General features: G+C 46.1%; 1 protein-coding gene across 4 annotated transcripts in view; it reads right to left on the bottom strand.

Annotated features, from left to right (window-relative positions):
* The window catches only part of Mapre2 (microtubule associated protein RP/EB family member 2), a 150,458-nt gene that overhangs the window by 85,814 nt on the left and 38,888 nt on the right, over positions 1–25,756 (bottom strand). The window contains exon 1 of one of the 4 annotated variants that reach the window (XM_006980112.4): positions 11,571–11,911. The exons of the other annotated variants lie outside the window; for them this stretch is intronic. Coding sequence (XP_006980174.1) covers positions 11,571–11,689 — 119 coding nt within the window. The 5' untranslated portion in view covers positions 11,690–11,911. Of the gene's footprint in view, positions 1–11,570; positions 11,912–25,756 lie in introns of those variants that run through there. 4 annotated transcript variants of the gene reach the window in all.

Raw genomic sequence — 25,756 nt, 5'->3', positions numbered from 1 at the left:
GGGATGGATGGAGGGGACGTGTTTCACGAACATTGTGAATGTGCATGGAAACGGCTCCAACCCGAGCACCACAAAAACAAGCAATCCTTGTCAAATTAGATAGCCTGGGAACGGAGGAAGGGGTGGGTGTCTGCTACAGAATTTTAAATGAGGGGGTGTCCACTGTTTAATACTCCAGGCAAGATTTCGAAAACAGGCAAGTGTTCCTAGTTGGCTGTAAAGAAAATAGAAATGGTTTCCACACACATTTTATTATTAATCTTAATAGCAGAACCTTGATCTAGCACAGGAGGACCCACAACACAAAGAAAAGATTATCTACATAATTACAGTGTTCTCTACAGAAATAAAAGAGCACTTCATGTCTATCAAGACAGTAAAGAAAACCCAGCTCCCAAACTTAACACCTTCACATGACATTTCAAAAGTGGATTTAGTAGTTTTTTTCCACACTATCATAATTATTCTGTTACAGTACCATTTGATGTGCACAGGCTGAGCATCCCTAATCCCTAAATCTGAAATCCAAAATGCTTCAGAATCTGACATTTGGGGAGACTGACAGGATGTCAGAGTCTCAGACTAGGGATGCTCTTAGCAGTGCGCTCTGAAGGCACCCCCAGGTCTGAACACACTGGAAACAGGAAACAGTTCTGCTTTTATGCATTCTGCATAAGGGCATTTTAACCTGCACTTAAAAATGACTACTACGAGCATTACTGCTGTAGACCTGTGGACAGAGGTCTGCAGAAGCATCTTTTTCTCTTGAAGGATTTATGTGCACATTGGACACAGAAGACCCATACACATTAAAATCTAAATTGAGACTATATTAAACCATTTAGAATATACTTTTTACTTTGTTTTGTTTTCAAGACAGGGTTTCTCTGTGTAGCCCTGGCTGTCTTAGAACTCCCTCGGTAGACCGGGGTGGTCTTAAACTCTCCTGAGTGCTGGGATTTAAGGTGGGCGCTACCACCACTCAGCCTAGAATATACTCTTAATGACCCTCTTGTATTAATAACTTTTAAAAATGGGCTAAAGAGTTGGGCATGTCATTAAGAATGTATTTAGTCAATATGCACATGGAAATATTCTCAACTCTAATTTGCAAGCTTAACAAGACACCTCTATACACCTATAAAGGATGTCCAAAATCTGAGAGATGAACAGTACACATTTTTAGGGCTCTGATGAGCAGATGATTTCAAGAGCAGGAGACGGTATAACCACTCTGATGAACTGCTTTCAGGTTCTTCCAAGTTAAACACTGGGGGCTGGGGACTCATTTGGTAAAAAGATTTTGCTGTGCAAGAATGAGCACCAGCGTTCTCAACACCCACACAGAGGGCTAGGCAAGGTGGTATGGCACATGCCTCTAATCCTGGAGAAGCAGAGACAGGTAGATCCCTTGGGCTCACTGGTCAGACTCTGTCTTTAAAAAAAAAAAAAAAAAAAAAAAAAAAAAAAAAAAAAAAAACAAGGTTTGGAAAATACCCCAAGAACACTTGAGGTTGTTCTCGGGTACACACTCTCTCTTCCTCCTCTACCCCACCCCCACAGCACACAGTTACACACAATCATTTCACCCCCAGGCATTTACCCCAGAGAAATGCAAACACGTCCCCACAAAGATTTGCACATGAATATTCACAGATGCTTTATTCTTAACTGCCCCAGACTGGAAATGCTAATGTTTAGCAACTGGTGAGTGGATAAACAAAATATGGCATGCCATATGATGGAATACTACTCAGTGGTTAAGAGTGGGATAGAAAACCATACAACTGTGGATACGGCCAATGTGGATGGATCTGAGACTCACGACACACCGATCAAAACAGCCAGCTGCCGAACAGGGCATTCCATCTGATCCCACTTCAAACGAACTGCTGTGACAGAAAGGGACTCCTGGGGCTCTGGGCAGAGGAAATGCGAGCTGTAAAGGGCACAGGGAGTGTGGGGGCAGGGGTGGAAATGCTCAGGGCCGATCCTACCCAAACCCATTCAAGTGTACACTTAAAATAGATTCAGTTGATCGTTTCTCAATGAATCCTTCATGAAGTCGACAAAGGGATTTTTAAAGAGCATCTGCTATGAGTCACATGTACTGTGCCAGGTATTTAGGACACAAAGATCACAGATGATAAAGGCAGGTAAAAAGTCACAGGAGCTAGCACTCTCTACATGACTTTTATGCCCCAGGCAACAGTGCATGTTCTTCATGCTCCTAGCCCATTCAGAGCACAGAACAACCCTGTGGGGTTGGTGCTTAGGTACAGGAGGAAAATGATGCTCAGAGAGGCAGAAAGCATCTGCCCTGGATCACAAGGTTGGAGTGAGGCTAAGGGAGAGAATGTATGTCTTATGCCAGAACCAAGCTTTGCCCACGGGAGCCCAAGGAGCTCTCTGGCTGGGCATTCTGAACATCCCACCAGACCTCAATGTGCGGTGGGAAGGAGGTGAGAGATCTGGACGGAAAATATACAGGGACGGAGGAAGTAGAAGCGGTCAGTGCTGCTGATGGGGGCATCCTGAAGTCACTGCAGTGGGAATGCTTCGTGCCTTTCAGAAATCCCAGGGAGAGGGATCCAGTCCCCAAAGGCCAGGTACTTGCAGATTTATCGTGAGTTCCAAGCCCCAGTAAGAGATCTGGACGAGGCCCATCTGGTCCCCACTGCCTGGGGCCACACCCAGCCTAGTGCTCACCATTCGCTACTCTAGGATTGCTGGAGGAGTAGATTTACTCTGCCCAGAGTGAAAGACAGACAGACAGAGGTGAGGGAAGCCGGACACACTGACCCCAGACACCCTCATCCTTCTCCACACTTCCCACACATCTGCCTCTGAGAACCCTGCCCTCCTGGGACCCCTGCTTCTGCTTCCTCCTTTGCTAGCAGAGTCCTTCCAGTTACACGCCCCAAGGTCTGTTTATTTCAAGGCTATCGACCGTGGGCAGGTCCATGGTGAGGTTACTGCACGCAAAGCTGTCCTTTGTTTCTTCCTAACTGGCAGTGTCCCTCGGGTGCTCTCAGACTTCATCCAGCCTGCTGGGTGAGGAGGCTGTCTAAGGGAAGCATGCTCCATGTGGATGGCTGGCTGCCTGGCCAGCATCACGGGATCCAGGGGTGACTTTAAGGGCAGATACCGATATTCTCAGTTTCAGTCTCGCTCTGTCTCTCTGTCTCTCTCTCCCTCTCTCTATCTTTCTGTCTCTCTGTCTCTGTCTCTGTCTCTGTCTCTGTCTCTCTGTGTGTGTGTGTGTGTGTGTGTGTGTGTGTGTGTGTGTGTGTGTGTGTGTGTTTAACTGCCCTGAAGTGTGAGGTTTGTTGGGTCACAGGTGAGGGGACTGTGGTCAGAGTGACTGAAAAAACGGCAGTTCCTTGTCTTCCTACAATGTTAGGACCCCCCACCCCACCCCCGCACAGCACCTGACAAACAGCAGGTGCTCAATAAACAGGAAGAAAATGAATCTGCCAAGAGGAGATTGAAAAATAATCCTCGCCGAGGATTACCGTGCAGTTAGGCTAAGATCCACTGAGCATACTAAGCAGGCTGGACACACCACCCAAAGCAGCACAGCGTGCGCTGGAGGAAGCCAAACAAAGTGCGGAGTGTGGGTGGCCCCGAGTGTGAAACCTCACTGCGGATGCTAGAGGAGCACTGCTCCTCTGTGACTTGGGGTGCTCCCAGAACAGTGCTTACAGAGCTGGTGGGAGGGCTCACTTGGGGAAGCGCTTGCTGTGCAAAACCTGGCGGCCTAAGTTCAAGCCCTGGAGCCGGTGTAATGGGGGAAGGAGAGAAGAGGCTATACAAAATTGTCCTCTGACGTCCACAAGTGTGCATGCGTGCGCGTGCGCGCGCACACGCACGCACGCACACACACACACACACACACACACAGAACACATAATGACAAATACAATGTTAGCTGGGCAGTGGTGGCACATGCCTTTAATGCCAGCACTTGGGAGGCAGAGGCAGGCGGATCTCTGGGTTCAAGGCCAGCCTGGTCTACACAGTGAGTTCCAGGACAGTCAAGGCTACACAGAGAAACCCTGTCTCGAAAAACCAAAATCAAAACAAACAAACAAAGGAACAAAAACATTTAAAGTAGTACTTGTAGCTGGTCCTGAACGGAACATGCTTGTATCTCCAGTACTTAGGAAACAGAAGGACAAGGAATTCAAGACCAGCCTTGGATGTATGGCAAATTTCAGGCCAGCCTGGGCTACATAAGACCCTGCTTCAAAATGGGGGAGAGGGAGAGGCAGATACAGCTCTGTTGGTAAAGTGCTTGTCCCGTAGGATAAACACCTGAGTTTAATCCCCAGCACCCACAAAAAGCAGGGTGTGGCAGTGTGTGCCTACACTTTCAGGGCTGAGCACATGGAGACAAGGAGACCCCTGGGGCTTGCTGGCCAGGTCTGGTTGAATCTGGTGAGCCAGTGTCAGCCATACCCAGAATAAAACAGAGAGGTCTGGGGCCACGTGGGGCATCTCCCTGACCAGGACTCTCTCCTTGCCGCTGCCTAGGCTTCTGGCCTCTCTTTCAGTGAGGTGCTGCTGGCATTATTTACCCTTGTATTCCAAGGGCCCCACAAGCAGGGTGGCAATAGACGGAAGCTTGTTTTCTAGAGGGAAAACTGGGCTTCGATATTAACATAATGGCAACTGTGTAAAGCTTGATGATGACAACTTAAAATATCTCACTATTCCCCGGCCGCAAACACGTCTGAGGCACCCTGGAATGACAAGAATGACAGGGCACACAGCAGTGCGGGAGCCCATTTCTGTAGTTGTCTCTTTATTGTGATTAGTGCGGGCTCTTAAGTAAAGGATGCTACCGCTCATATTCAGAGCATCAAGTAAAGGATGCTACCGCTCACGTTCAGAGAATCAAGTAAAGGATGCTACCGCTCATACTCAAGAGTGAGCAGTGAGTCTGCCATGGCTGACGAATTACCTCTCAGAGCTTTGCCAGGGCAGGCTGGCACTAAATAAAGGACAAGGAATTAATGTCTTTAAAGTGAAGCAAAGCAAAGTAAGAGGTGTTTCAGGCGTCCAAGGTGCCTCTCAGGAGATGAACTGTCACCTGGGCTCATACAACAGGAAGCCTTGGCTGGAAGCCTCAAGTCAACTCTGTGCATAATTTTTTTTTTTTTAAAGTTAAGTTCTTGCAATGTTGCCCAGGTTGGCCTCGATTTCAAGATCCTCCTTTCTCAGCATCCCTAGTGCCAAGATTACAGGGTCCACTTCCACACAAGGCTCCCTGTGCACAATCAAAATTCCGATTTCCACAAGTTCTATCCCAAAGAATGTTACAGATGCCAAAATGACTTCAGAAACATTGGTGTTGGTACTGAGCATGCAGACTTTCGCCAATGTGCATGTGCACATATGTGCAGCTCTATGTCCATATGCGTGTGCATACAAATTATTTTCCTCCTTAAATCCCTCACCTGCATCCTTTTCTGTTCCAAAGTCATGGCCAAAATCAGATTTTTGTGGCACAGTCATTTAATCTGATGGAACCAAGCTAGATGTAGACACATTAGGAAGACTGAGTATGAAACCCATTTTCTTAACTAGCTAAGCACTGAAGGGCACTACCACTAAAAGCTGCCACTAACCCCTCCTGCTTCAGAAAGAAGAAAAGGCTTTTTAAGGACATCTGTCCTGGTCCAAGTGAGTAAAATCCTAATTAACATGGGGTGATTTGATATGGAAAATAAATACTGTCTCTGTTTTTAATAATTTATTAAGAAACCATTTTGCATAGGTCTATAAAAGTCTGCTCAGCCTTACCTTACTGATTGTTTTCCTTAAAATAAGCAGTCCATCTTCGGAGATACAACTAACAAAAATTTTGATTCATTAAGCAAAAGTGGCATAACTTTGATTTATTCATAGCATATGTGAAGGGGGGGGGTTCCTATTTGGGAAGAATTCTCTCCAAATAGTAATAAATACCAGGGGCCAAAGACACTAAGATAAAGAGACTCTTCAGATGAGGTGGGAAGTAGGCTCAGAGACCACCGGTGGGAGCTGCATGCACCCGAACAGAGCATTCAATACTGGTTGAACAGAATACAGCCAGTGCACAGTATTAGTATTGCATAATCACATAGCTAAAAGATCACCCGAAACCACTGTCTTCTTTTTCTATGTTGACATAGGGGCTCTCAGAGCACAGGCCAGCCTTTAACTCCTCATCCTCCTGTTCCAGTACTGCGATTCCAGGCATGTGCTGCCACGATATCCAGCTTCTGAAAGTATTCCAACATAATTCATCATGGAAAATACTATCTCTTGAAAATAAAAGGGCTGCAAATCTATTTGTCCTTGAAAGTGAAGTCAACAAAATTTAAGACATGATCCGATGACCCATGGTAAACTTTCGGGTCACTTCTGGGACCTCCATCAAGGTGACGACTCTGGGACTGTTCTAAGTACCTTCCTGGGCCACATCTATCCTACGGTACCCCTGACACACTGACAGACCAGGTACCCTGTTCTGAGCACTGAGGGTCGAGACAGTCCAGGGCTCTACACCAGCCCCTGAATCCGGCTGCTAGCTAGGAAGGTGACCACCGTGCCTGGCCCTTTATGAGGTAAGCTGCATTCACAGCTCCTCCCCTAGGAGATGCCCTGAGCCAGGCAACGGCCATCTCCCTGGTCCTGATCTCTACTGATTATGCGTCTTGAGTTTTCTCATGGTAAACTGAAGGTATCTTTTCTCACGTTGAGTCACTGTGGGCTCAGGAAATGCAAACCACTACTGTTAGCCGACTAAGTGAGATACTGTCAGCCATGAAAATCTGTTACAGGATGAGCTGTTTCTCCCCGTGACTTTGTTAGCACTCAAGATCCTGAAGAGAACGCTGGCCAGAGAAGACCAATCAAATATTTATTGAATTTCCCCATCCAAATGGAATATTTATATCCCTCCCAGTGGTTGCCTCTCCTTGAATCTGAGAGAGTATTCCTTTCACTGACGCACGGTCCCTAAGAACAGAAAAGACGCTGCATCCGGAAAGCAATCCTGAATCCGGAGGGTGAGCTCACACTGCTGCTCCGCTGAGATGCTCTACCACAAATGGACACCACCACAGAGCAGGCCAGCCTCTCCCCAAAGTCACAAGCATCCACCCCCCTTTCATAGAGGCTCTGAGGAAGGTCCTCAAAACAAAAAAAAAAAAGTCTCAAAGTTGAGCGCCTAGCACAGCATTAAGTAACCTCCGGGGTTTTATGAGCCCTAAGTCAAATTCTAAATACAAAACCAGTATTGGTAAAACTCCTTTGACACAATTCCAGATAGATAATGGAGACAGTCGAGGCTAGACCTTTGGTGTGTGTAACTACTATTCTCACGGGGGCGTCATCTGAAATCTACACCCTGAGGGTTGGGAATTTAGCTCAGTGGTAGAGCGCTTGCCTCGCAAGTGCAAGGCCCTGGGTTCGATCCTCAGCTCAAAAAAAAAAAAAAAAAAAGAAAAGAAAAGAAAAGAAAGAAAGAAAAGAAAAGAAATCTACACCCTGGTAATAGTTACTACTGACATGTCACAATCCTCTATTTTCTAGATCTACACATAGGATATTTTTCTATGCTCCTACAAAACAGTTCATTTAAAAACAAAACACAACCGGCAAAAGCTGGATGTTCTAGGTGAGTATTTTGGACTTAGTACTTCGCTTTTGCTTTTCTTTGAAGCTCATTTCCTGGGGCCAAGTCATTTTTTTTCTTACAGTATTCAGACACACGAGCGACTGTAGTTGCATGCTGGAATACCCATTCTGAGACAGTCCTCTCTATATGCTCATTCTCAAGAGCCCGGAGCATGCAAACCAAGATGCCGTGGGCAGAAGGCCAGTTAATAAATCTCATTTCCGACCGGCATCTGTGCAGAGCAGAGCTGTAGGGAGTAACCTCTCCAGGGAGGTCCAGGCCACGACTCATTCGCTCTTTGAATTAAAGAGTGTCACCTCGGATGGCCCTCACCACATTTATTTTGTAAACAGCTCTTAAATGTATATGGATCCCTAACTGCAGTGAGGAAGGTGGGGCTGGAGGCGCTCTCCCGTGCAGTGGGTGTGGAAACGCGTGCAAGTGGTTTAACTGGGCCATTTTGATACGTGACTGCTTCAAGTGCAATTTCCAACACAGAGGTGATTTTTTTTTTTTTAAAGGGAAGCTTGCTGTTCTAATCAAAGTGCACAGGGCTTTTGATAATGATTTGTTACCTGTTCGACTGCAGGCCGTAAAAGTGGACCCTGTTTACAAGCACTGATATCGACTGATGATGTCTAGGCCAGGACCACATCTCATTTTTACTGTGAACAATCTGGTACTTGGCCCAGGGGATGGCTCAGCAGGTAAAGGTGCTAGCCTCCAAGCCCAGTGACCTGAGTGTGATCCCTAGAAGCCACATGGAGGAAGGAGAGCACACACACTCACGCAAGTTTCATCTGTGGCATGTGCACCCACCCACCCTCAATAAATAACAGCATTAGCTAAAAGACAACTGAGTGACTGCTTGCACCTTCGAGGTCCTTGAGGAATGCGCTCATCCTTTCTAGGTGTTCCTGCCTTCTCTTGCCTGCAAGGCCAGCAAGGTAAGGGATACTCCAGGCTAAGGCCCTGGAAGCTCCCTCTTTGGTAACAAAGCATTCTCCCTGTTTACATACCTGCACACCTGCATGTATGCTCTGCTGGGGGTGGAACCCCGTGCCTGATGAGCTAACCTCACATCTCTTTAAGAGTAGAAATATAGGGACTAAAAAGAGACATCTCAGTGGTTAAGAGCACTACTGGCTGCTCTTATAGAGGACCTGGGTTCAGTTCCCTGAACCCACATGGTGCCTCATAACTGTCTACAACTCCAGTTGCAGGGAATATAACACCCTCATCTGGCCTTGGGGGGCACTATATGAATGTGGCTCATAGACATACAGGCAAAACAGACATAAAATGGAAGGCGGAAAACCAAAAAACAAACCCAAAACCCGAAACAAAAAGACAAGGATTACATATCTTTGATTGTAAGAAGCAATGTCAGGAAATAAAACCTGACATAAAGGCTGCTGAACTCTACCTAGGAATCCATGAAACAGTCAGGAACAGAATTGCTTCTGGTGTTGCCAGGGCCCTCAGGACATTCAGGCTCCCTCAGGGGCTGCACAGAAAACTTCCGGGCCTATCTCATTGTTGAAAGTTACCTCGAGCCTACAGCCAAGGTCAAACTTCTACTTGGTTAAATCTCTATTGTGGCTTTCAAATTGCCTTCCAAGTTTCCTCAGCAATCAGATGGCTACATTATTCCAGACTTAGGATGCCAAAAGAAGGATGGAATGCTTCCTGGATTGAAAAATGTGTCACATTTCTTCCCTTCTCTTAGGTCTCTCCAAAACATATGCAGTAGTTATACAGTGTTGCTCATTCCCTTTGAAAGAAAGCAGACCAAGGGGAGCATCCAGTGTGTCTGTTTCCAAATGTGTCCTGCACATCATACAGCATAAAATGGGACCGTGAAGGCAGTTTTCTTCACTGGACCAATGGCATCTCTCACCACAACACCCAGCAGTCCTACTCTATAAAATACAAACACAATGATGTTTCCAGGGAGGCCACTGGTTTACTCAGACCTTTACCAAAATTCAGGTTTCTCTTTTTTTTAATTTCATATAATTTAAGGCGCCAACCTTAAGACATCAAAAAGCAAAACCGAAATCATTTAGTAACTGGAAGGAATAATGAATTAAAAGCACAAATACAATTTCATTCGAAATAAATACTCCCCCCCCCCCAAAAAAGGGCCTATTTGACCTTTGTGTCAAACTGTTTTTCATTACCACTTTGAGCTGGTTCACATGAGTAATAAAACCCAACTAGGCAGCTTCCTCTGGCCCACATGGTCAAATGTGTACTCCATCCCAGAGCAGCAGCTACTGACATGGCAGGGATTAAATCACTTAGGAAATAAGGACTTCAAATGTACTGCCTACAAGAACGGTTCACATAAGTGAGCTTTCAAAGCAACTTGATTTTGTTCATTTTTAAATTCTCCTTTTTAGGCTCACAGAGGAGAAAGGTAGGAAAGAGACTTTCAATCAGAAGGATCCCCAAAAGACAAGTCCTAGAAGTGGAGGATCAACTGTGGCTCACATGAAGAGAGTAACGATCACTTGAAATCTGTAAGGATGCTGTGCCAATTCTATTCATTGGAACCATAAGACATGAGACTTGGTGACCTCATGGGTACAGCCAAAATTAACTTCAAGTATTTATGTAACTGCCAGAGACGTAACAGGGCAAAGGGCTGCTTTTAACCCCCACTCCCCCACCCCCACTCCTTTTGAGGCAACAAATGGTGTCTCTGCTCTAAGAGAAAGGAAGTGGGGTGTCTTGGAGTCTACTTTCCGATGTGCGCATAGAATCTGAACACAGACTATTCTGCCCATAACACAATCTGAGCATTCAGATGGCAGGCTTACTTTTTTAAAAAGAGTTATTTCCTGTTGCTCACTGGCTGAGAGGATACATCCTACAGGTATGTGTGCTCTATTTTAAAGCAGAAAGCATCGTTGGTGGTTATGAAGGTTACATGTAAAAATAACCACCTCAGTACAAAAGAACTTCAGAGGAAATACAACCTAAGCCATCCGTCTCCCTGTGTAAGCCTGGCCTTGGGCTGCCTAAGATCCAAGCTACATTCTGCATCACATTGTTATCCTTATCAAACAATGCAAACAATTTTAATGAGCTTATCTATGGGAACATATTGCCAGATATGTTAATGCAAAAAGGATGCCAACCACACAGGCAACTCATTAATCAAAATGCTCACAATACAACGACCGATAGCATTCTCATCCTCAAATTAGATCTCAGCAAAATATAAGGAATCACCTTTCTATTGTAAATAAGAAGGAAGGCTCCTCCACCCATGCAGAGGCCATAAAACTCTTTAGAAAACGCGTAGGGGCGCCGGGTTTGGGTGGGTTTTTTTGTTGTTGTTTTTTGGGGGCTTCTTTTTAACCCCTAGGTCTGAAACAGTCCACTCTCTTTCTAATCAGCCTAGGCTTCCATGGAGAGATTTTGGTGAATGTCTGACACTGTGACCTCTGCTGTCAATCCTTGCACCAATCAGCGTGCAGAATTCTTACAAAGCTCCATCAATCTGGCGGTTTAACATCACACACTGCAGCTTCATCTAGAGGATTCCATCTTTTCCTGCATGCTCCCCAGGTTAAGCGCAAGCGCGCTCCTCGCCATCCTCCCTTTCTCGCCATTCTCCCGTTTGTTTGCTCCTTTAGTGCCCGCCACCTAATGGTTCCTTTAAATGCTAAAAGGGAAGGGGGAGAGGAAGTGCAGAGCCTGTGTCCCTTCGGGGATGTGGGAAGATGGCATGCAGGGAAGAGATGGAGGGAGACCTCTGGCAGGCAACAAACCTATTCACCCGCAGAAGCCTCCATGCTCACCCCCACCGACACAGGACCCTGCAACCAAGCAATCCCGGCCTCCGCGTTACGTAACGGGACGGACCGTCCGCAGCCACCCGTGCCAGTACCTGTAGGACCGCTCCCCGCGCACTGTGTGCTTCCGGAAAGGAATGATGGTCCCGTTATCCTGGATGATGTCGTTGTTGTTCTCGCCATTTGGGGACAAGGTTTGGGTCGGCCCGGGCATTGGCGCTCTCCCGACAGAGGGAACACACGCGGAGGCTGGCTGGGGCGTAGGGCTGTGTCTCCCCACTGCTTGCTGCTCACTCTGCAGCCGCGCTCTGCTCCTGCTCCGCGCCCGGCCCCGCCCTCCAAAAGCCACGCCCTCAAAGGCCACGCCCTCCACGTCAGGGCGCCTGCAACAGCGGCAGCGGCTGGTCACGTACCCACGGTCGCCATAGCAACCCGCTAACTCGTCGACTAGCCTAGGTTCACGCAGAGCGGCGCAGCGTGAGCGCCCCGGGCTGCAGGCTGCAGAGCAAGGGGCTGGCCGGCATCTGGCATGGACCCGCCCAGAGCCCGACTGAGAACCGGCTCTTCCTCTAGCCGCTTCCTCTCGGACCAAGCTGCCCTTGCAGCTGTACACACAAAAGGATTCATGCCCAGGCCTGGGGTAGCTCCAAGGCCCGGGACAGGAAACGTGGTCAGGCTGCAGGACAAACCCACAAAGACCTGGAGGCTAGCTTCTAGAAAAGGTGGGGGACTAAAAGGGTTAAGCTTTCCCGCGTCCCCTATTCTCCAAAGCAGCCGCCTCCTGCTTCAAAGAAGCAGAAAAATAAAACCTGTGGGGAAGCTACATCTTCCGAGACCATACTGTGAGGACGACCGTTGCAAATTAAATGACTCTGTGCAGAATAATTACCCAAGAGGGATTTTTAAAAAAAAAATAATTTATGTAACCACCAATTTACAATATCACCATTAGAGAAGCCTTTTTTTCCTCTTTCCTTTTTAAAAGCAGGCTCCTGTTAGGTTCAGAGTGGTCTTGAACTTATGATCACCCTGTTCAAATTCCAAAATTCTAGGATTATATATGCCACAAAGCTCAGCTGTCGTCTAATTCTTTACTCTGATTGGTATCACTGATTCTCTGTCCTTTATTAACATGTGTATTAAATAAGTGACCACCTCATTTAATGTTTGGAAGCTCAACGCTCAGGCTGTTTTAGCAGTGCAATTCTTGCTTGCAAATAATTTGCCTGTAAGTCAGGAACCATTATCCCCAATTTAAAAATGAGTAAGCTAGAAGATCACACCGGAAGTGGTGGAGCCGGACTTGCAAATGACACATTTTTACCAGTGTGACCACCCACTAGTGATCTGTGATATTACAAACCTAGGTAAGAAGTGAGTATTTCAAGTACATGTCCAAAATATTATGAAAAGATGGCTGTTTACAGAATTGCAAGTACTATGCAAAGCCTGAGGATCCGCTAATAGACTCTAAACAGCCCCCACATGGGGCGGGTGCTTTCTCTTCCAGAGAGAAGAGGATCTAGATTCTCTACTCATTAGGAGCTCTCTCTGAACATCCGTAGGGTGGAAGAGGAAGCAAATTTGGGGGTGTAAAAGGCACCACGTGAATGAGGATATGGGGCAAAAGTCCTTGGCTACAGCCTTGACTCCACCACTGGCCACTCTGTGGCCTATCATCTTCCCCATTTTGTGATACAGATATTAATAACAAAAATTCTGTCATTCCTGAAAATTCAACAGCATGTGTCCCCAGTTATAAGTTATTTCTGTGTCAAGCTTCTGGGATTGGAATCAAATGTTCCACAGCACAGATGGTAATGATAATCTCAAGCAAGCCCCTCCCCATTTCCTTTCTATTTTATACTCTACTTTGGGCCAGTCATTTTAATAATTTCATTTTTCTGCTTATTCAGTTAGTTCCATGGGACAAAAACTGGTTCCTCCATGTGAATCCATTTTATGATATTTTTCTCATACAATCAGGATCCAATGCTGACATAAGACTTACTAAGGAAAACGAAGAGATGTTTAAGTGTAAGAGGTATACCAGGTTTCATTCCCACCCAGCAGCTAGCTAAAGGGGCCTGGGCCTGGGACCGTGATGCGGCGATTTGATTCACACTTCCTCTTACTGTTTCTGTTACTCGACCCACTTGTTCATTTCTCTGCTGACTTCTTTCCTGTAGTCAGTCTAAGCTTTAAAGATCAAATCCTCTGTTTTCCCACTGTGCCCTCTCAATGGGGATTCTTTCACAGAGCTCATTCTGGCATGATTTCGTATTTAAATATGTTAGACATAATTGGTATTATGGTGAAGATTAATTTGGTCAGAACGTGAATGTACAGTTCATTACAACTTGCAGAGTCAACATTCCGACCCATCCACCCTGTCCAGTTGCTCAAGAGGGTGGGGACAATGGCCAACAATTTAGTTGGTAGGCTGAAAAGGGACGGACACACACACACACACACACACACACACACACACACACACACACACACACACACACACACACACGGACTCTTGTAAATCTTCCTCTATGACCGCTCTGAGCCATGCTACTATTAAGGGACTCGGAGAGCTCCTGAGAGCAACCATTACCCTCTAAGATGCAGGGGTAACAGGGGTAATAATTTGAAAACATTAAACAGATGCCTTTTCATTCCTCTCGCATAAATCAGGTTCCCTGGCAGCCATTCTCCAAGTTAGCCTTGGGGGAAAGAGGAAGGCAAATTCCACTTTGTGGAGAAGATGATACATCATTGGGAACTACAGAAAGGGTGGAAAGAGGCAGAGAGAGCCCATCTTTTCAAGGCCCAATGTAGGTAGGAATGAAGGCTAAAACAAACAGCAACTGGTCTCCCAGGTTGTCTCCTAGAAGAGACATCCAGGAGGCTGAAGGTACAGCCAAAATCTAGGGGGACTTTCTTTTGTCTCATTTCACATTGAAAAACCAGGAAATAGCTCTCCTTGAAAGAATGTCTCACTAATGCTTTCCTTCCCCAAGGGAGGCGCAGCTTCTCCCAGTGAAGACCTCCTTGCTTGACAAGGTCCAGCCCTGCACCACAGTGAAGACCTCTTTCTCTAACAAGCTAGCCCCCATCACAATGAGGACCCCTTTCCTAACAAGGTGTGGCCCATCACAGCTCCCACCACCGTGCAGTCTGATCAGTTGCTTGAGACAAAAGGTCGAGGAGTTTCTGCCTGCCCTCTAGGAAATAAGCTGGAGGTCGGTGGAGGTCCACACTTCAGGGAGCTGAGATTAAGGCAAGGGTGTTATCACAGCAGGTGCAGAGGGGCCTTAAAAGTTCCCAGGAACTCAAATAGCAGAGAGAGCCAGCTGGGAGAAAAGGGACACAGTGCCAGAGCCACCACATCTGTGGGTGCTCCTAAAGAGTTCAGCATAGAACACCAACAGAATGCCTGTGGGTGGCACCAGACCAGAACACCTCAGCAGGACTAGACATTGCAAATCCAAGGACTGGCATGGTGCCAGGAGTCCCACCCCACACACCTTCTGGCTTTCTAAAAGTCCTTCACGTCCGTTCAGTCCCTAGACCGAGGGAAAGGGTAGAGGCTCTTAGAAATTGACTATTTGTCCAAGAGATGGAGCTCAGAGGTACCTCAACTGGAAGACGCTGTAATACGGTGAGCTGGCAAGTTTAAAACTTTCTGGTTCGCCTGGCGGTGGTGGCGCACGCCTTTGATCCCAGCACTCGGGAGGCAGAGCCAGGCAGATCTCTGTGAGTTCAAGGCCAGCCTGGTCTACAGAGCGAGATCCAGGACAGGCACCAAAACTACACAGAGAAACCTTGTCTGGAAACAAACAAACGAAAACAAAACAACAACAACAAAAACCAACAAAACCAAAAAACTTTCTGGCTCCCTAGTTCCCAGCAGGCTAAGGAAAGTCATACAGGTGAAAGGGGGAAACAAATTAACTAAAGTGTCTATGTGTATCTGACCGCGGATAACAGATGTGTTGTGTACCCAGAGGGCTACCTAAAACTGTGTACAGACTACAGTCCTATGGCTCCAGGTGCCCACAGGGGCAAAACACTCCTCTCGCCAAGCAGTTGGGGACTCTGGCGACCGTGGGGGCGGGGCTTGTCTTGGCCACTCACTGCCATGTAATTTTGACAACTCGTTTCACATCTTTAAGATCTTGTTCCCTGGTCTATAAAGCAGCTGTAATAATGCTGGTTTCACAGTGTTGCTGCAGGGTTAAATTACAGAACCCACTGAAAGCATCTGATGGGGAGACAGGCAAAAAAAAAAAAAAAAACAACTCAGGCTCTGCCCTCAAGACACTTCCAGGGCTGAGGGTAATGAGCAGGTACAACGTAGTTACAGTACAAGGGCTAAGATCAGCACCAAACTCCCCGTGGGACTGGGAGGGAGGGTCTGAATTCTCTGGGCAGCTGTCTACCATGCGTGATAACAATATTAACCTGTTTTGATCACTTCCCACGCTACACTTCCCTTAGGGAAGGTCCCTCCACTGCCGCGTTCACTGTGCTGCTAGAGCGGAGCCTGGCAGGCAGTAGGCACTAATTGAACATAATCATTCATTTGTTCAATGAATGTTTTAGGGGAAGAACAATTTGTTAGCGATTGGATAGCCGAGTTTCTTGCCCATCAGCCGAGATGCTTATCCAGGAGACAGTGCTGGCATTAGAAGAGGATTGGAGGGGGAGGAAGGCCGGAGTAGAAAGGTCTTTGACAGAGGCAGGAAAGGGTGCACTCTCTGCAGGACACTGCTGACTGCTTTGTACGAAAGGAAAGCCCAGTGCACAGTGATGGGGCCAACAGGAAGAGAATCTTAGGGCCCTGCTGAAGAGCTTGGCTTGAATCTGAAGTGATCTGCAAGCAGGAAGTGCAGTAAGGATGAAATTTGCGTACCAAATTGTGATGATGATAGCAGTATGCTGCTGTATTGAAGAAGATTAAAACCAGCCCCCAAACCTAAACCAAACAAAACCAAAACAATAAAGATTTAAACCAACAGATCAAAGGACTATAGAAGCAAGCACGCATTTGAAAATTCAAAGAATATAAATGTTGGATTTGGTAGATAACTGGATATGGGCCAGGTGATGGGAATGAGTCGAAGGTAGGAGGTAGTGAAGGAAACAGAAACATCTCAGATAGGTCCCAAGTTTGTGGCTTGGTGACTAAGATAATAATATCATCCAGCAAGCTTAGGAATACAGGTTAAATTGTTCTTTTGGGAGAAAGTCATAGAGAAACCCCTATAGGATATGCTATTAGCAGTCAGTTCGTGCTCTCCGCCTTCAATATTTGTTGAATGTGTGTGGGTCTCGATCTTATCAGCTGCATTTGATGTGGATACCCACTAATTTGTGGATAATTGTCTCCAAAGTCATTGCTGAAGCTGCAGCCCTCTCACGATGCAGCAAGATAAGACCCTTTGGAATTCTTTAAAGGCTGAGTGATAAAAAGAGAAAGGTGCAAAAGGAAGGAGTTTGCCTAGGGCTGCACATCCTAGGAGAGTGCCTCGTGGACTTCACATGCAGGGAGAGGTCTCTAGGGCCAAATGTCACAGAAAGTTTGCATAAGATAAGAACTGAGACAGAAGTATTTACTCCATTCGATAAGCTGTTCTCAAGATATTTTTAAAGGGTAGATTTCAGGCCAGACCCATCAATGATTGCTGAAGAAAAGAAAGACATCTTTCAAGAAGGAGGGAAAGCTGCAATTCTTGCAGAAAACATGAGTTTTCCAATTAAACCAAGAAATTAAGGGAAAGAAAAGGATATTATGTACATAAACTCAGGAGCAGCTAATGGGACTCAGTAAGCATTTGCCTTAAAATGTCCCTTGCAATCTTGGAAGGGACCAATGTAGTAATTAATCAGTATGCCTTATATGCCACACACAGGTAGACTGATACTCCTCCCAAACTCTAATGGAGTCAGTCTCCACACACACACACAAAGCTAAAACAACAAACAAAAATTGAGGTATTTAAAATGTATGTTTGGCAAGCAGGGCTTCTCAGGCAGACCCGGAGGCCAGAGAGGCAGAGGCAGGATAATAATAGCCAAAGGGGAAAAACACCATCAGGTTTCGGCAACCAGACCCACGCAAACATGACTGGATAGGACACCAAGCTAGGAGTTCTCCTAGGACAGGAACATCAGCAACTGCACATTAGCAGAAACATTCTCTCCTCTTCTGGCCTCTCTCTGCATCGCCTTAGATTTGAGAAACAACAACAATAACAACAAAAATCCAAAATATAACATAACCTGACGGATGAACCAGGACTGGATATGAACCTGATTCACCTTCTCGTCATCAAGCCTTTTCTAGTCTGTGTTTATGAATGCTGCTCTTCATCACTGTCAAAGGCATTCACAGCTGTTGACCACCTCTGGTGGGGGCTTATTGGCATCATTATTAACCTCCAAATCCAGATGAGAGATTCCATTTGACAGTCACCTCTGCTGCCCTGAGAAGGCCATTTCTCACATGCATGTATGCTATTATATTTTTAAATGGGAAATGAGAGGTTCTGTTTACCAATGACTTCAAATATGCTACGTACCCCACATTACATCAGTGAATAAGTAAGTGTATTGTCTGTTGGCTAGCAGCGCTGTCCCAGAAATCACATCGGTGATATAGAAGTGAATTTAGATTTGATTAGTGTTTTTCCTGGGCCTGATAAGAATTTTGTGATACATGCATGCCTCCTGGCTTTAGATAATATAATTTATTTAATAAAAGTTGGTAAATGTTTTCTCCCAGGTTTAGAAAGACCTCTTCAGAGCCAGCCTACATGAGTTTGTTCCACCAGAACTGGCATTGTTTGTTTGTTTGTTTGTTTGTTTGTTTTAGACAAATTCTCACTATGTAGCTCTGGCTGTCCTGGAACTCACTATGTAGATCAGGCTGGCCTTGAACTCACAGAGATCTGCCTGCCTCAGCCTCACAAGTGCTGGAGTGCCTTTTTAAAAGACCAAAACAAATTACTAACCTCTTTCTCTGACCAAACTCATGTCCTCTGGAAGAACAGCAAGAACTCTTAACTGCAGAGTAATCTCTTCAGCCCCCAGTACCGACTTTTGAGATTATTGGTCTTTGCATGTAATTTATTAGCCAAGCTGATAGCTTAGAGGATGTATCCAGAAGGCAGGGTTTTGCAGGTCTCCTTCCAGTGTGCCAGCAAAATAGCAAGATTTGCATGATGTTAAAATATAAATTATTCCATCATATTCAGTAAGAGTTCTGTGTTGAGCCTTATCTAATTTACTCTTTCTTAAATTTTTACAAGCTTAGGTTTAGGTTTTTTTTTGGAATAACTTCCAGAACATGATGTGGATACAATTTTCAAACGCTTGCAGAACATTACGATTTTTGCAGTCATTCAATCAAATCTGCAATGTCAGTTTCCAGTCCATTAAATAAAATGCGTTTTTGAACTATAGCATCTGGTTAAATCTCAGAGTGTTAAACACATTTTCCAGAGAAATACAGAGTAATAAACATAGTGAAAATTTTTTTATCACATGAATAGAGAAAACCAAGCAACCTCACTTGCAGAAACCAAGGAAGGCCCACGGTGATGGCAGTGTTTGTCTTAGGGCTTAACCTCTCTTTGGTGAGTGTTTATTGAGGACTTACTATGTGCGAGGCTAACTTAAGCATTGGAGAAACAAATATACAGACAAAATCCCTTGCCCTCATGAACCTACACCTACGTAGAAGAGTGTGCATTTGGTGGGGTAAATAGAGATAATAAACAAGTGTGTCAGATGGTGGTAAATGCTACAGAAAAAAAAAAAATAAAGCCAAGAGAGAGGGTACAGAAAAAAAAAAGATGCTATGGTGATACATTGTGTACCCTAACAAATTTGACTGAAGATCAGAGGACACTGCCAGGCAGTGGTGGCACACACCTTTAATCCTCGCACTCAGGAGACAGAGATCCATCTGGATCTCTGTGAGTTCAAAGCCACCCTGGACTACATGAGATTGATTCAGTGTAGGAGAGAAACAGAGCCAGGCAGTGGTGGTACACACCTTTAATCCCAGCACTGGGAAAGCTGAGACAGGAAATGATATGGGTGGGCAGAGAACGGTATATAAGGCGTGAGGAGACAGAAACTAAAGTATTTTGACTGAGGAAAGCTTTTCAGGCTGAGGAGTCCTAGAGGTAAGAGGTGGCTTGTTCCTTTGTCTCTCTGATCTTTCAGCATTCACCCCAATACCAGGCTCCAGGGTTTTTCGTTTTTTATAAAAAGACCATTTAGCATTTCGTGTTCCAGGAAGCTATAATTTTAAACGGACTGGTCAGGGCAGGCGTTGCTGTATGATGATACTTATCCTGTGATTCGGAAGTGAGGAAGATAGTGCAGACCACAGCTAGTGCAAAGGCCCTGAGGTGGGGGATGACTTAAGGGGCAGGGGGAGGATCAGGTGTGCCTGTAGCAGAGGGGGTGGGCCTGCATGTGTGTTGCAGAGAGCAGGGAGGCAGCTGCTGGAAATGAGGTCAGGAAGACCACAGAGAGGCCAGAATGTGCAGGGCTTTGGCTGAAAGCCAATGTTAGAGACCGCTCATGTGTCGTTGCGTTAGCCATGTGGGCACACACGTGGAATGCTCCCTAATTACAGTCGGAACAGCACCTAATATTTCAGGGCTTTTTATGGCCCCAATGTTAGGCTTTACAATGTGTCAGTATTTTCATCCTCAAAGAAATGTCAAAGAAAGGAACTATTTTATGTCCCATTTGTCAAGGAGGTAACCAGCTAGATGACTTGGCAAGATCAACCGCCAGGATGTGGCAGAGCTGGGCATGAACGTGCCTGTCATACGTCAAAGAGTCATCCTTGGCTTGCTCAGCTCACCTTTCCCTGGGGTCTGCTTAATCTGAGAAGAGGAATGCAGAATGCAGAATCCAGGTCAGCGGGGTGGGGTGGGGGGCGGTTTGGGGAGTTGGGGGGAGTGAAGGGGGATGGAGGGGTGGGGCGTGGAGGCAGGGGGGGGGGGGATGCCTGCAGAAGGTCAGAGACAGCTTAGTAGCAAAGGAACGCAGAAAGCAAGGAATGTAAAGTGAGGGCCAGGTCGAGAGGTAGAGAGACCTGAGGTCAGAGGCTGAGCAGGAGACCAACGTTCACGGGAATGAGGGATTGGCAGAAAGAAGGACAGAAATGAGTTATGGCTGAGAGAAAAGGGGCTAAGGGGTAAGGAGAAGAAGTACTAGGATTTGGGGTTACCAGTCTCTATGACTGAGAGAGAAACAGAAAGAATTTTCTACCCTGATTTACTGCGATCAATGACTTTATTTCTGTGTAAGCCTCAACTAGCAGTGTCCATTTCTTGGATGCCTTCTGGAAGGAGAGGAGACCGCAGGCACTTTTTGGTATTTGTATTCAAAGCTAAAATCTGTTTTCATTTTCACTATGCCAAGATGCTGTAATTCACCCATCCAGCTCTAGACATGGCTATTTGAATGCGTTCCCTAAAATGTGCCTGTGTCTGAATTTATGAAATTCCTTTATTTCCTCCTTATTTCCATGTTAAAACAGGAACATATCTCCATGAAGTGACTGGACAGTACATCGTAAAAGTGGTAGGAGGCATGTAGGGCTCAGTCCAATAGGGAGAGAAATGAAGAGACTCCAAGTACCACTAACAAATCAATAACCTTCCAGAAGATTCCAAGGCTTTCAAGAGAAGATTTCCTCAGGGGTTCTCAAATGTCAGCCAACCCATTGAGCTTTATTTGCTGAATCTGATCCTGCAAAATTGAAACCAAGCAAAGAGACTCCTTAATGCAATCACAAAGCCGGGAGACGTGGGGAACAGCCGCTCTATCAGGTACCAGTCTCTAGACTTCCAGAGCCACTCAGAGCCCAGGGCATGAGACCAGAGGCAGGAGGAGGGAAGGGCTTCGTGAGCCTGGGGCTCCACTGCCAAGCCTGGCATGCACCATGGCAGAGCTCTGACGTCAGGGGTGCCTCCCTTAGAGTGTGTCAAGGGAACAAGGGGCTGGCAGCTGGAATCCCAAGTAATGGGAGAGGAATCCCCCAGTTTCTGACCTCATCCACATAAAATCTGTAAAAAGAAAATTAAAGCATCTTACTTCATTATGGGGGGGAAAAAAAAGGAATGTAACTGGAAATTATGAAGTAAGACTAAATTTCTACCAGAAGTGTTTTAATTAGTGTTCATAGCTTGTTTCATCAGAAATGGCTTTAATTAGATCTTAGAGTACTCGGTGTCTTCATGCTTTCATCTGCATTGACTCAGCATCTACAGAATACAAACATGAATTGTAAGCATGGATGTGAGGGGTCTAATCACAGAGAGTAGCACACAAAAGCAGCCGGCCACCTTCAAGAAGCTTCCATCTAATTTCTATCTAAAGGAATCAGACCTAGAATCCTGAAGGAATCTCAGGACTTTAATTAAAAAAGAATTGTTTTCTTCTGTGTTTGGTCTGTATGTGTGTCTGCACATCATCTGCAGGCCTGGTACCCGAGCAGGTCAAAGAGGGTGCCAGATTCCCTGGAACTGGAGTTACAGATGGTTGTGAGCTGCCAGGTGGGTGCTGGGAACAGAGCCCAGGTCCTCTGGAAGAGCAGCCAGTGCTCTTTACCACTGAGCCATCTCTCCAGCCCAGAATCTCAGGCTTACTCAGTCTTAACCACTTACAGGGAGACACAGTGAATCATCAGTCAGCTGACAGATCTACAATCAGTTCTCGGGATTAACTCTGTTACTCAGCCATCTTCTCAATGCCCTCCAGGCCAAATTCCAGCCTGTTCCAAGTCCTCCCATCAGTGTTCAAGGGCACGAAAGAGTCATCACCAATGGGAAACGGGCCTGGGTGCAGAGAGCACCAACAGTGAATATGATTGTTCCACACTTCTGTGGAATAAATAGCTCTTCAAATCTGCTTGTAGCAGGCTTTCTCTTTGGGCCACCAGCCCCCAAATCATGACACAGAGACTTATTAGTAATGAATGCTTGGCCTTAGTTTAAACTTGTCTCTGGCTAGCTTTTTAAACATAAGTTAACCTGTTTCTTTTCATCTGTGTTTTGCCTCAGGGCTTTTTACCTTTCTTTCATTCTGTATGCCCTACTTTCTGCTTCTTCTGTGTCTGGCTGGCCCCTGGGCATCTCTCTCTCTCTCTCTCTCTCTCTCTCTCTCTCTCTCTCTCTCTCTCTCTCTCTCTCTCTCTCTCTCACACACACACACACACACACACACACACATTCTCTTTGGCGCCTAGATTCCCCCCTCCTACTTATTCTCTCTGCCCTCCAGCCCCACCTCTCTCTCTACTGCCTAGTTATTGGCTGGTCAGCTTTTCAGTAGACCAATCCGGTGTCTTAGGCAGGCAAAGCAACACATCTTTACATTGTTAAACAAATGCAGCATAAAGAAATGTAACACATCTTTGCCTAGTTCAAGTAATATACCACAACATCTGGTAGTTTAGCAGAGCTTGGCTATCAAGGTGGGTTAAGTGATAGACCTATGGCCCAACATATATAGAGCTACATTTTGTGTGTGTGTGTGTGTGTGTGTGTTATTCCTTACTAAAGACAGCACTGTAGAATTAAGAAAATAGTGTAAATGATATCTCTCATATTTCTGATAGAAAGAATAGTGAAGTAAAGAAAATTTATGCTTGGCTTTCAGATTTGCATTTGAATCAAGGTGCTGGTGCTTACAAGTTACACAACCCTGGCCAAACTATTTAACTTCTCTTAGCTTTAGCTTCTTCATTCATAAAATAAGATTTCTAATGAGGCGACATATTGACATATAAGCTTAGGCTCTACTTTGTCCCCTGTGGTCATAATTATTTTTTTTTGCCACTCATCTCCTCAAAAAATTGGACTTATTTCTCATCTCCTTGAGTCTGGGAGGACCTTACACAATTTTGATTAACAGAGTTTTGAGATATAGTTCCAACCTATACTTGGTTTAGACCAAGACCTGGTGGTAGCTTTGTCTTCGGTGTCCTGAAGACATGGAGAAAGGAAGGGGGAGTACCAGGGATCCAAAGATGTGACTGAAAAAGCTCATCTTCAAGGCTAATCTACAGGGACACATGGCTCAGAGACACTCACCTAGCTGTGACCTTCATTAATATCTGATTCGTGAACCACGAGAATAACAAAATGGTTATTTCAAGTCAGCAAGTCTTGAGGTGTTCTCTTATGCAGCACTATCCTGCTGGTTCTCTACTGTAGGACAACTAATCAGCCATGCTTCTACTGGTCCAAGAGAGAACCAGCATTTTGTTGTTGCCCTAAATCTTGATGTGGCCTGGGCTTAGTCAGGAGGTTGTCATGGTTCCTCACAGAGGAATTTTTGTAGTCAAAAGATAACTGACTTCTGAAGCCAGCTAAGGTTTCCTCAGTCTTGTGACTGGTGAGGAGGGATGTCTTTTTGTTAGGAATTTAGCTGTAGTCATGGTTAGAACACCTAGACAAGGCCTTTCTACAAGGTGTGGACTTCCTCACAGCGCAGCAGCTGAGGTCCAAGTGATAAAGAACAGGCAGAACAGCACTCTAGACATCACAGCACATCATTTCGACGAGCTGCTCCGGGCAGCCAGAAAGGTGCACTTGGATCTAAGAGGAAGGTCCTAGACACCCTCAGTTCTCAGGAGGAATGCCATTCGCACACCGTAAGAAAAGCCTGTGTTGAAGGAGACTCTTGTGGCCATCTACGGAAAGAGCATTCTGCTATCCCCCACACACACTGACTTTTAAAGCAGAAATATCAAAGGAGAAAAGAAATCAGCCCTCGAGGGGGGATTGAGTTCTGAGTCTGATGGATAAGCTCAAACCAGACAGAATAACACGCAGAAGACAACGCTGTCAGCCTCAAGAGTCCAACTTTCAAGCATGCAAAGCTTAAAATCGTTAACATTCTTAGACCTGAAATTTCCCAGCGCGAGCCACAGGGCTCCGTGACTGGCTGGAGACTGCCAAGCGTGGTATGTGTCACCGAGGAAGAAGCCTGCTCTGCCTCTCCCTCTCTCCAGCCACACCTCACAGCTTTGGAATCCAAGAGCAGAGAGAAACTGTTTTCTGCTTACATCTGAATGCCAGAGACCTGGGAGGTTGCTGAGTCACCTCAGCATGGGGGTGGTGGTGGGGACACTGGACAGGACGGGACACAAGAGGGCCCAGGTTCAGGTGAAGGGCTGCTGCGGGCAACACCAGCTTTTCTACAGCGTTGCCAAACACTCCGGTGGCAGGGACTGGAAAGTCAGTAGAAGACAGGCCTCTGCTGGCTGTGTGCATTGTCCGAGGGAGGAGCCCGTCACAACAGCACCGGGAAAGTCACGGCTCCCTCTGGCTTCGCAGAGGCACCTTGTAGAAAACATGGACCCATGCTCCAGCAGCTGTGCTCCTAACCATCTCCTCCCACTGACGAAGACAGGGGAGAAGCATGAATTAGCTCAGCAACACTGGTCCCCCCCCCCCCCCCCCCCCCCCCCCCCCCCCCCCCCCCGGCACTGAACAAGGATGCTTCTCCCCTTGGCCATTTCCAGGCTACTCCGCACCCCCTCCTCCTGCAGCTCGTGAGTCCTCCTACCTCACCTCTACCTTCCTTCCCTCCTTCTTAAGAACTCTCCAGGGATCTCCTGTCACTTCAAGATAAACTTTCCAAGTCTTACCTCAGTACTTTTGGCCCTAAGCAACCTATCTTAGAATTTACTCCTCATGCCCAACTACATCAGATGAGAGTGACATCACGTTTGGTGGCCTTTGAATGGGAAGCACTGGATCTCCTTCCGGGTATCAGCACTAGCAAAGGCTCCTGTATTTGAATCTTTCATGACTGCTTGGGTAGAAATTGTTCTTCATTTCTCTAGTGGGCCCTGTCTGCTGAGTACCATTTGGAAAGAACTTTAGCTGCTTTCTGAAGAAGCAAGGGAGACGACACAGGAAATTAGTCAAATGAATTAGAATGATGTGTGCGTCATCATGGTGGCGCACGCCTTTAATGCCAGCAGTCAGGAGGCAGAGGCAGGCAGATCTCTGTGAGTTTGAGGCCAGTCTGGTCTACAGAGTTAGTTCAAGGACAGCCAGGGCTATTACACAGAGAAACCCTGTATCTAAAAACAAAACAAAACAAAACAAAACAAAACAAAACAAAACAAAACAAAACAAAACAAATGATGTACCCACAACAGTATAGCAGTAATTTCCTCCTGAGAGAGGAAGAAAGAGCCGGGACAGTTCAGCCACCACAGCCTCATCTTTACAACTACTTTGTC

Source organism: Peromyscus maniculatus, chromosome 19 (genome assembly GCF_049852395.1).
Source record: "Peromyscus maniculatus bairdii isolate BWxNUB_F1_BW_parent chromosome 19, HU_Pman_BW_mat_3.1, whole genome shotgun sequence".
Classification (NCBI taxonomy): domain Eukaryota; kingdom Metazoa; phylum Chordata; class Mammalia; order Rodentia; family Cricetidae; genus Peromyscus; species Peromyscus maniculatus.
This window is presented reverse-complemented; position numbering and strand designations above follow the sequence as displayed.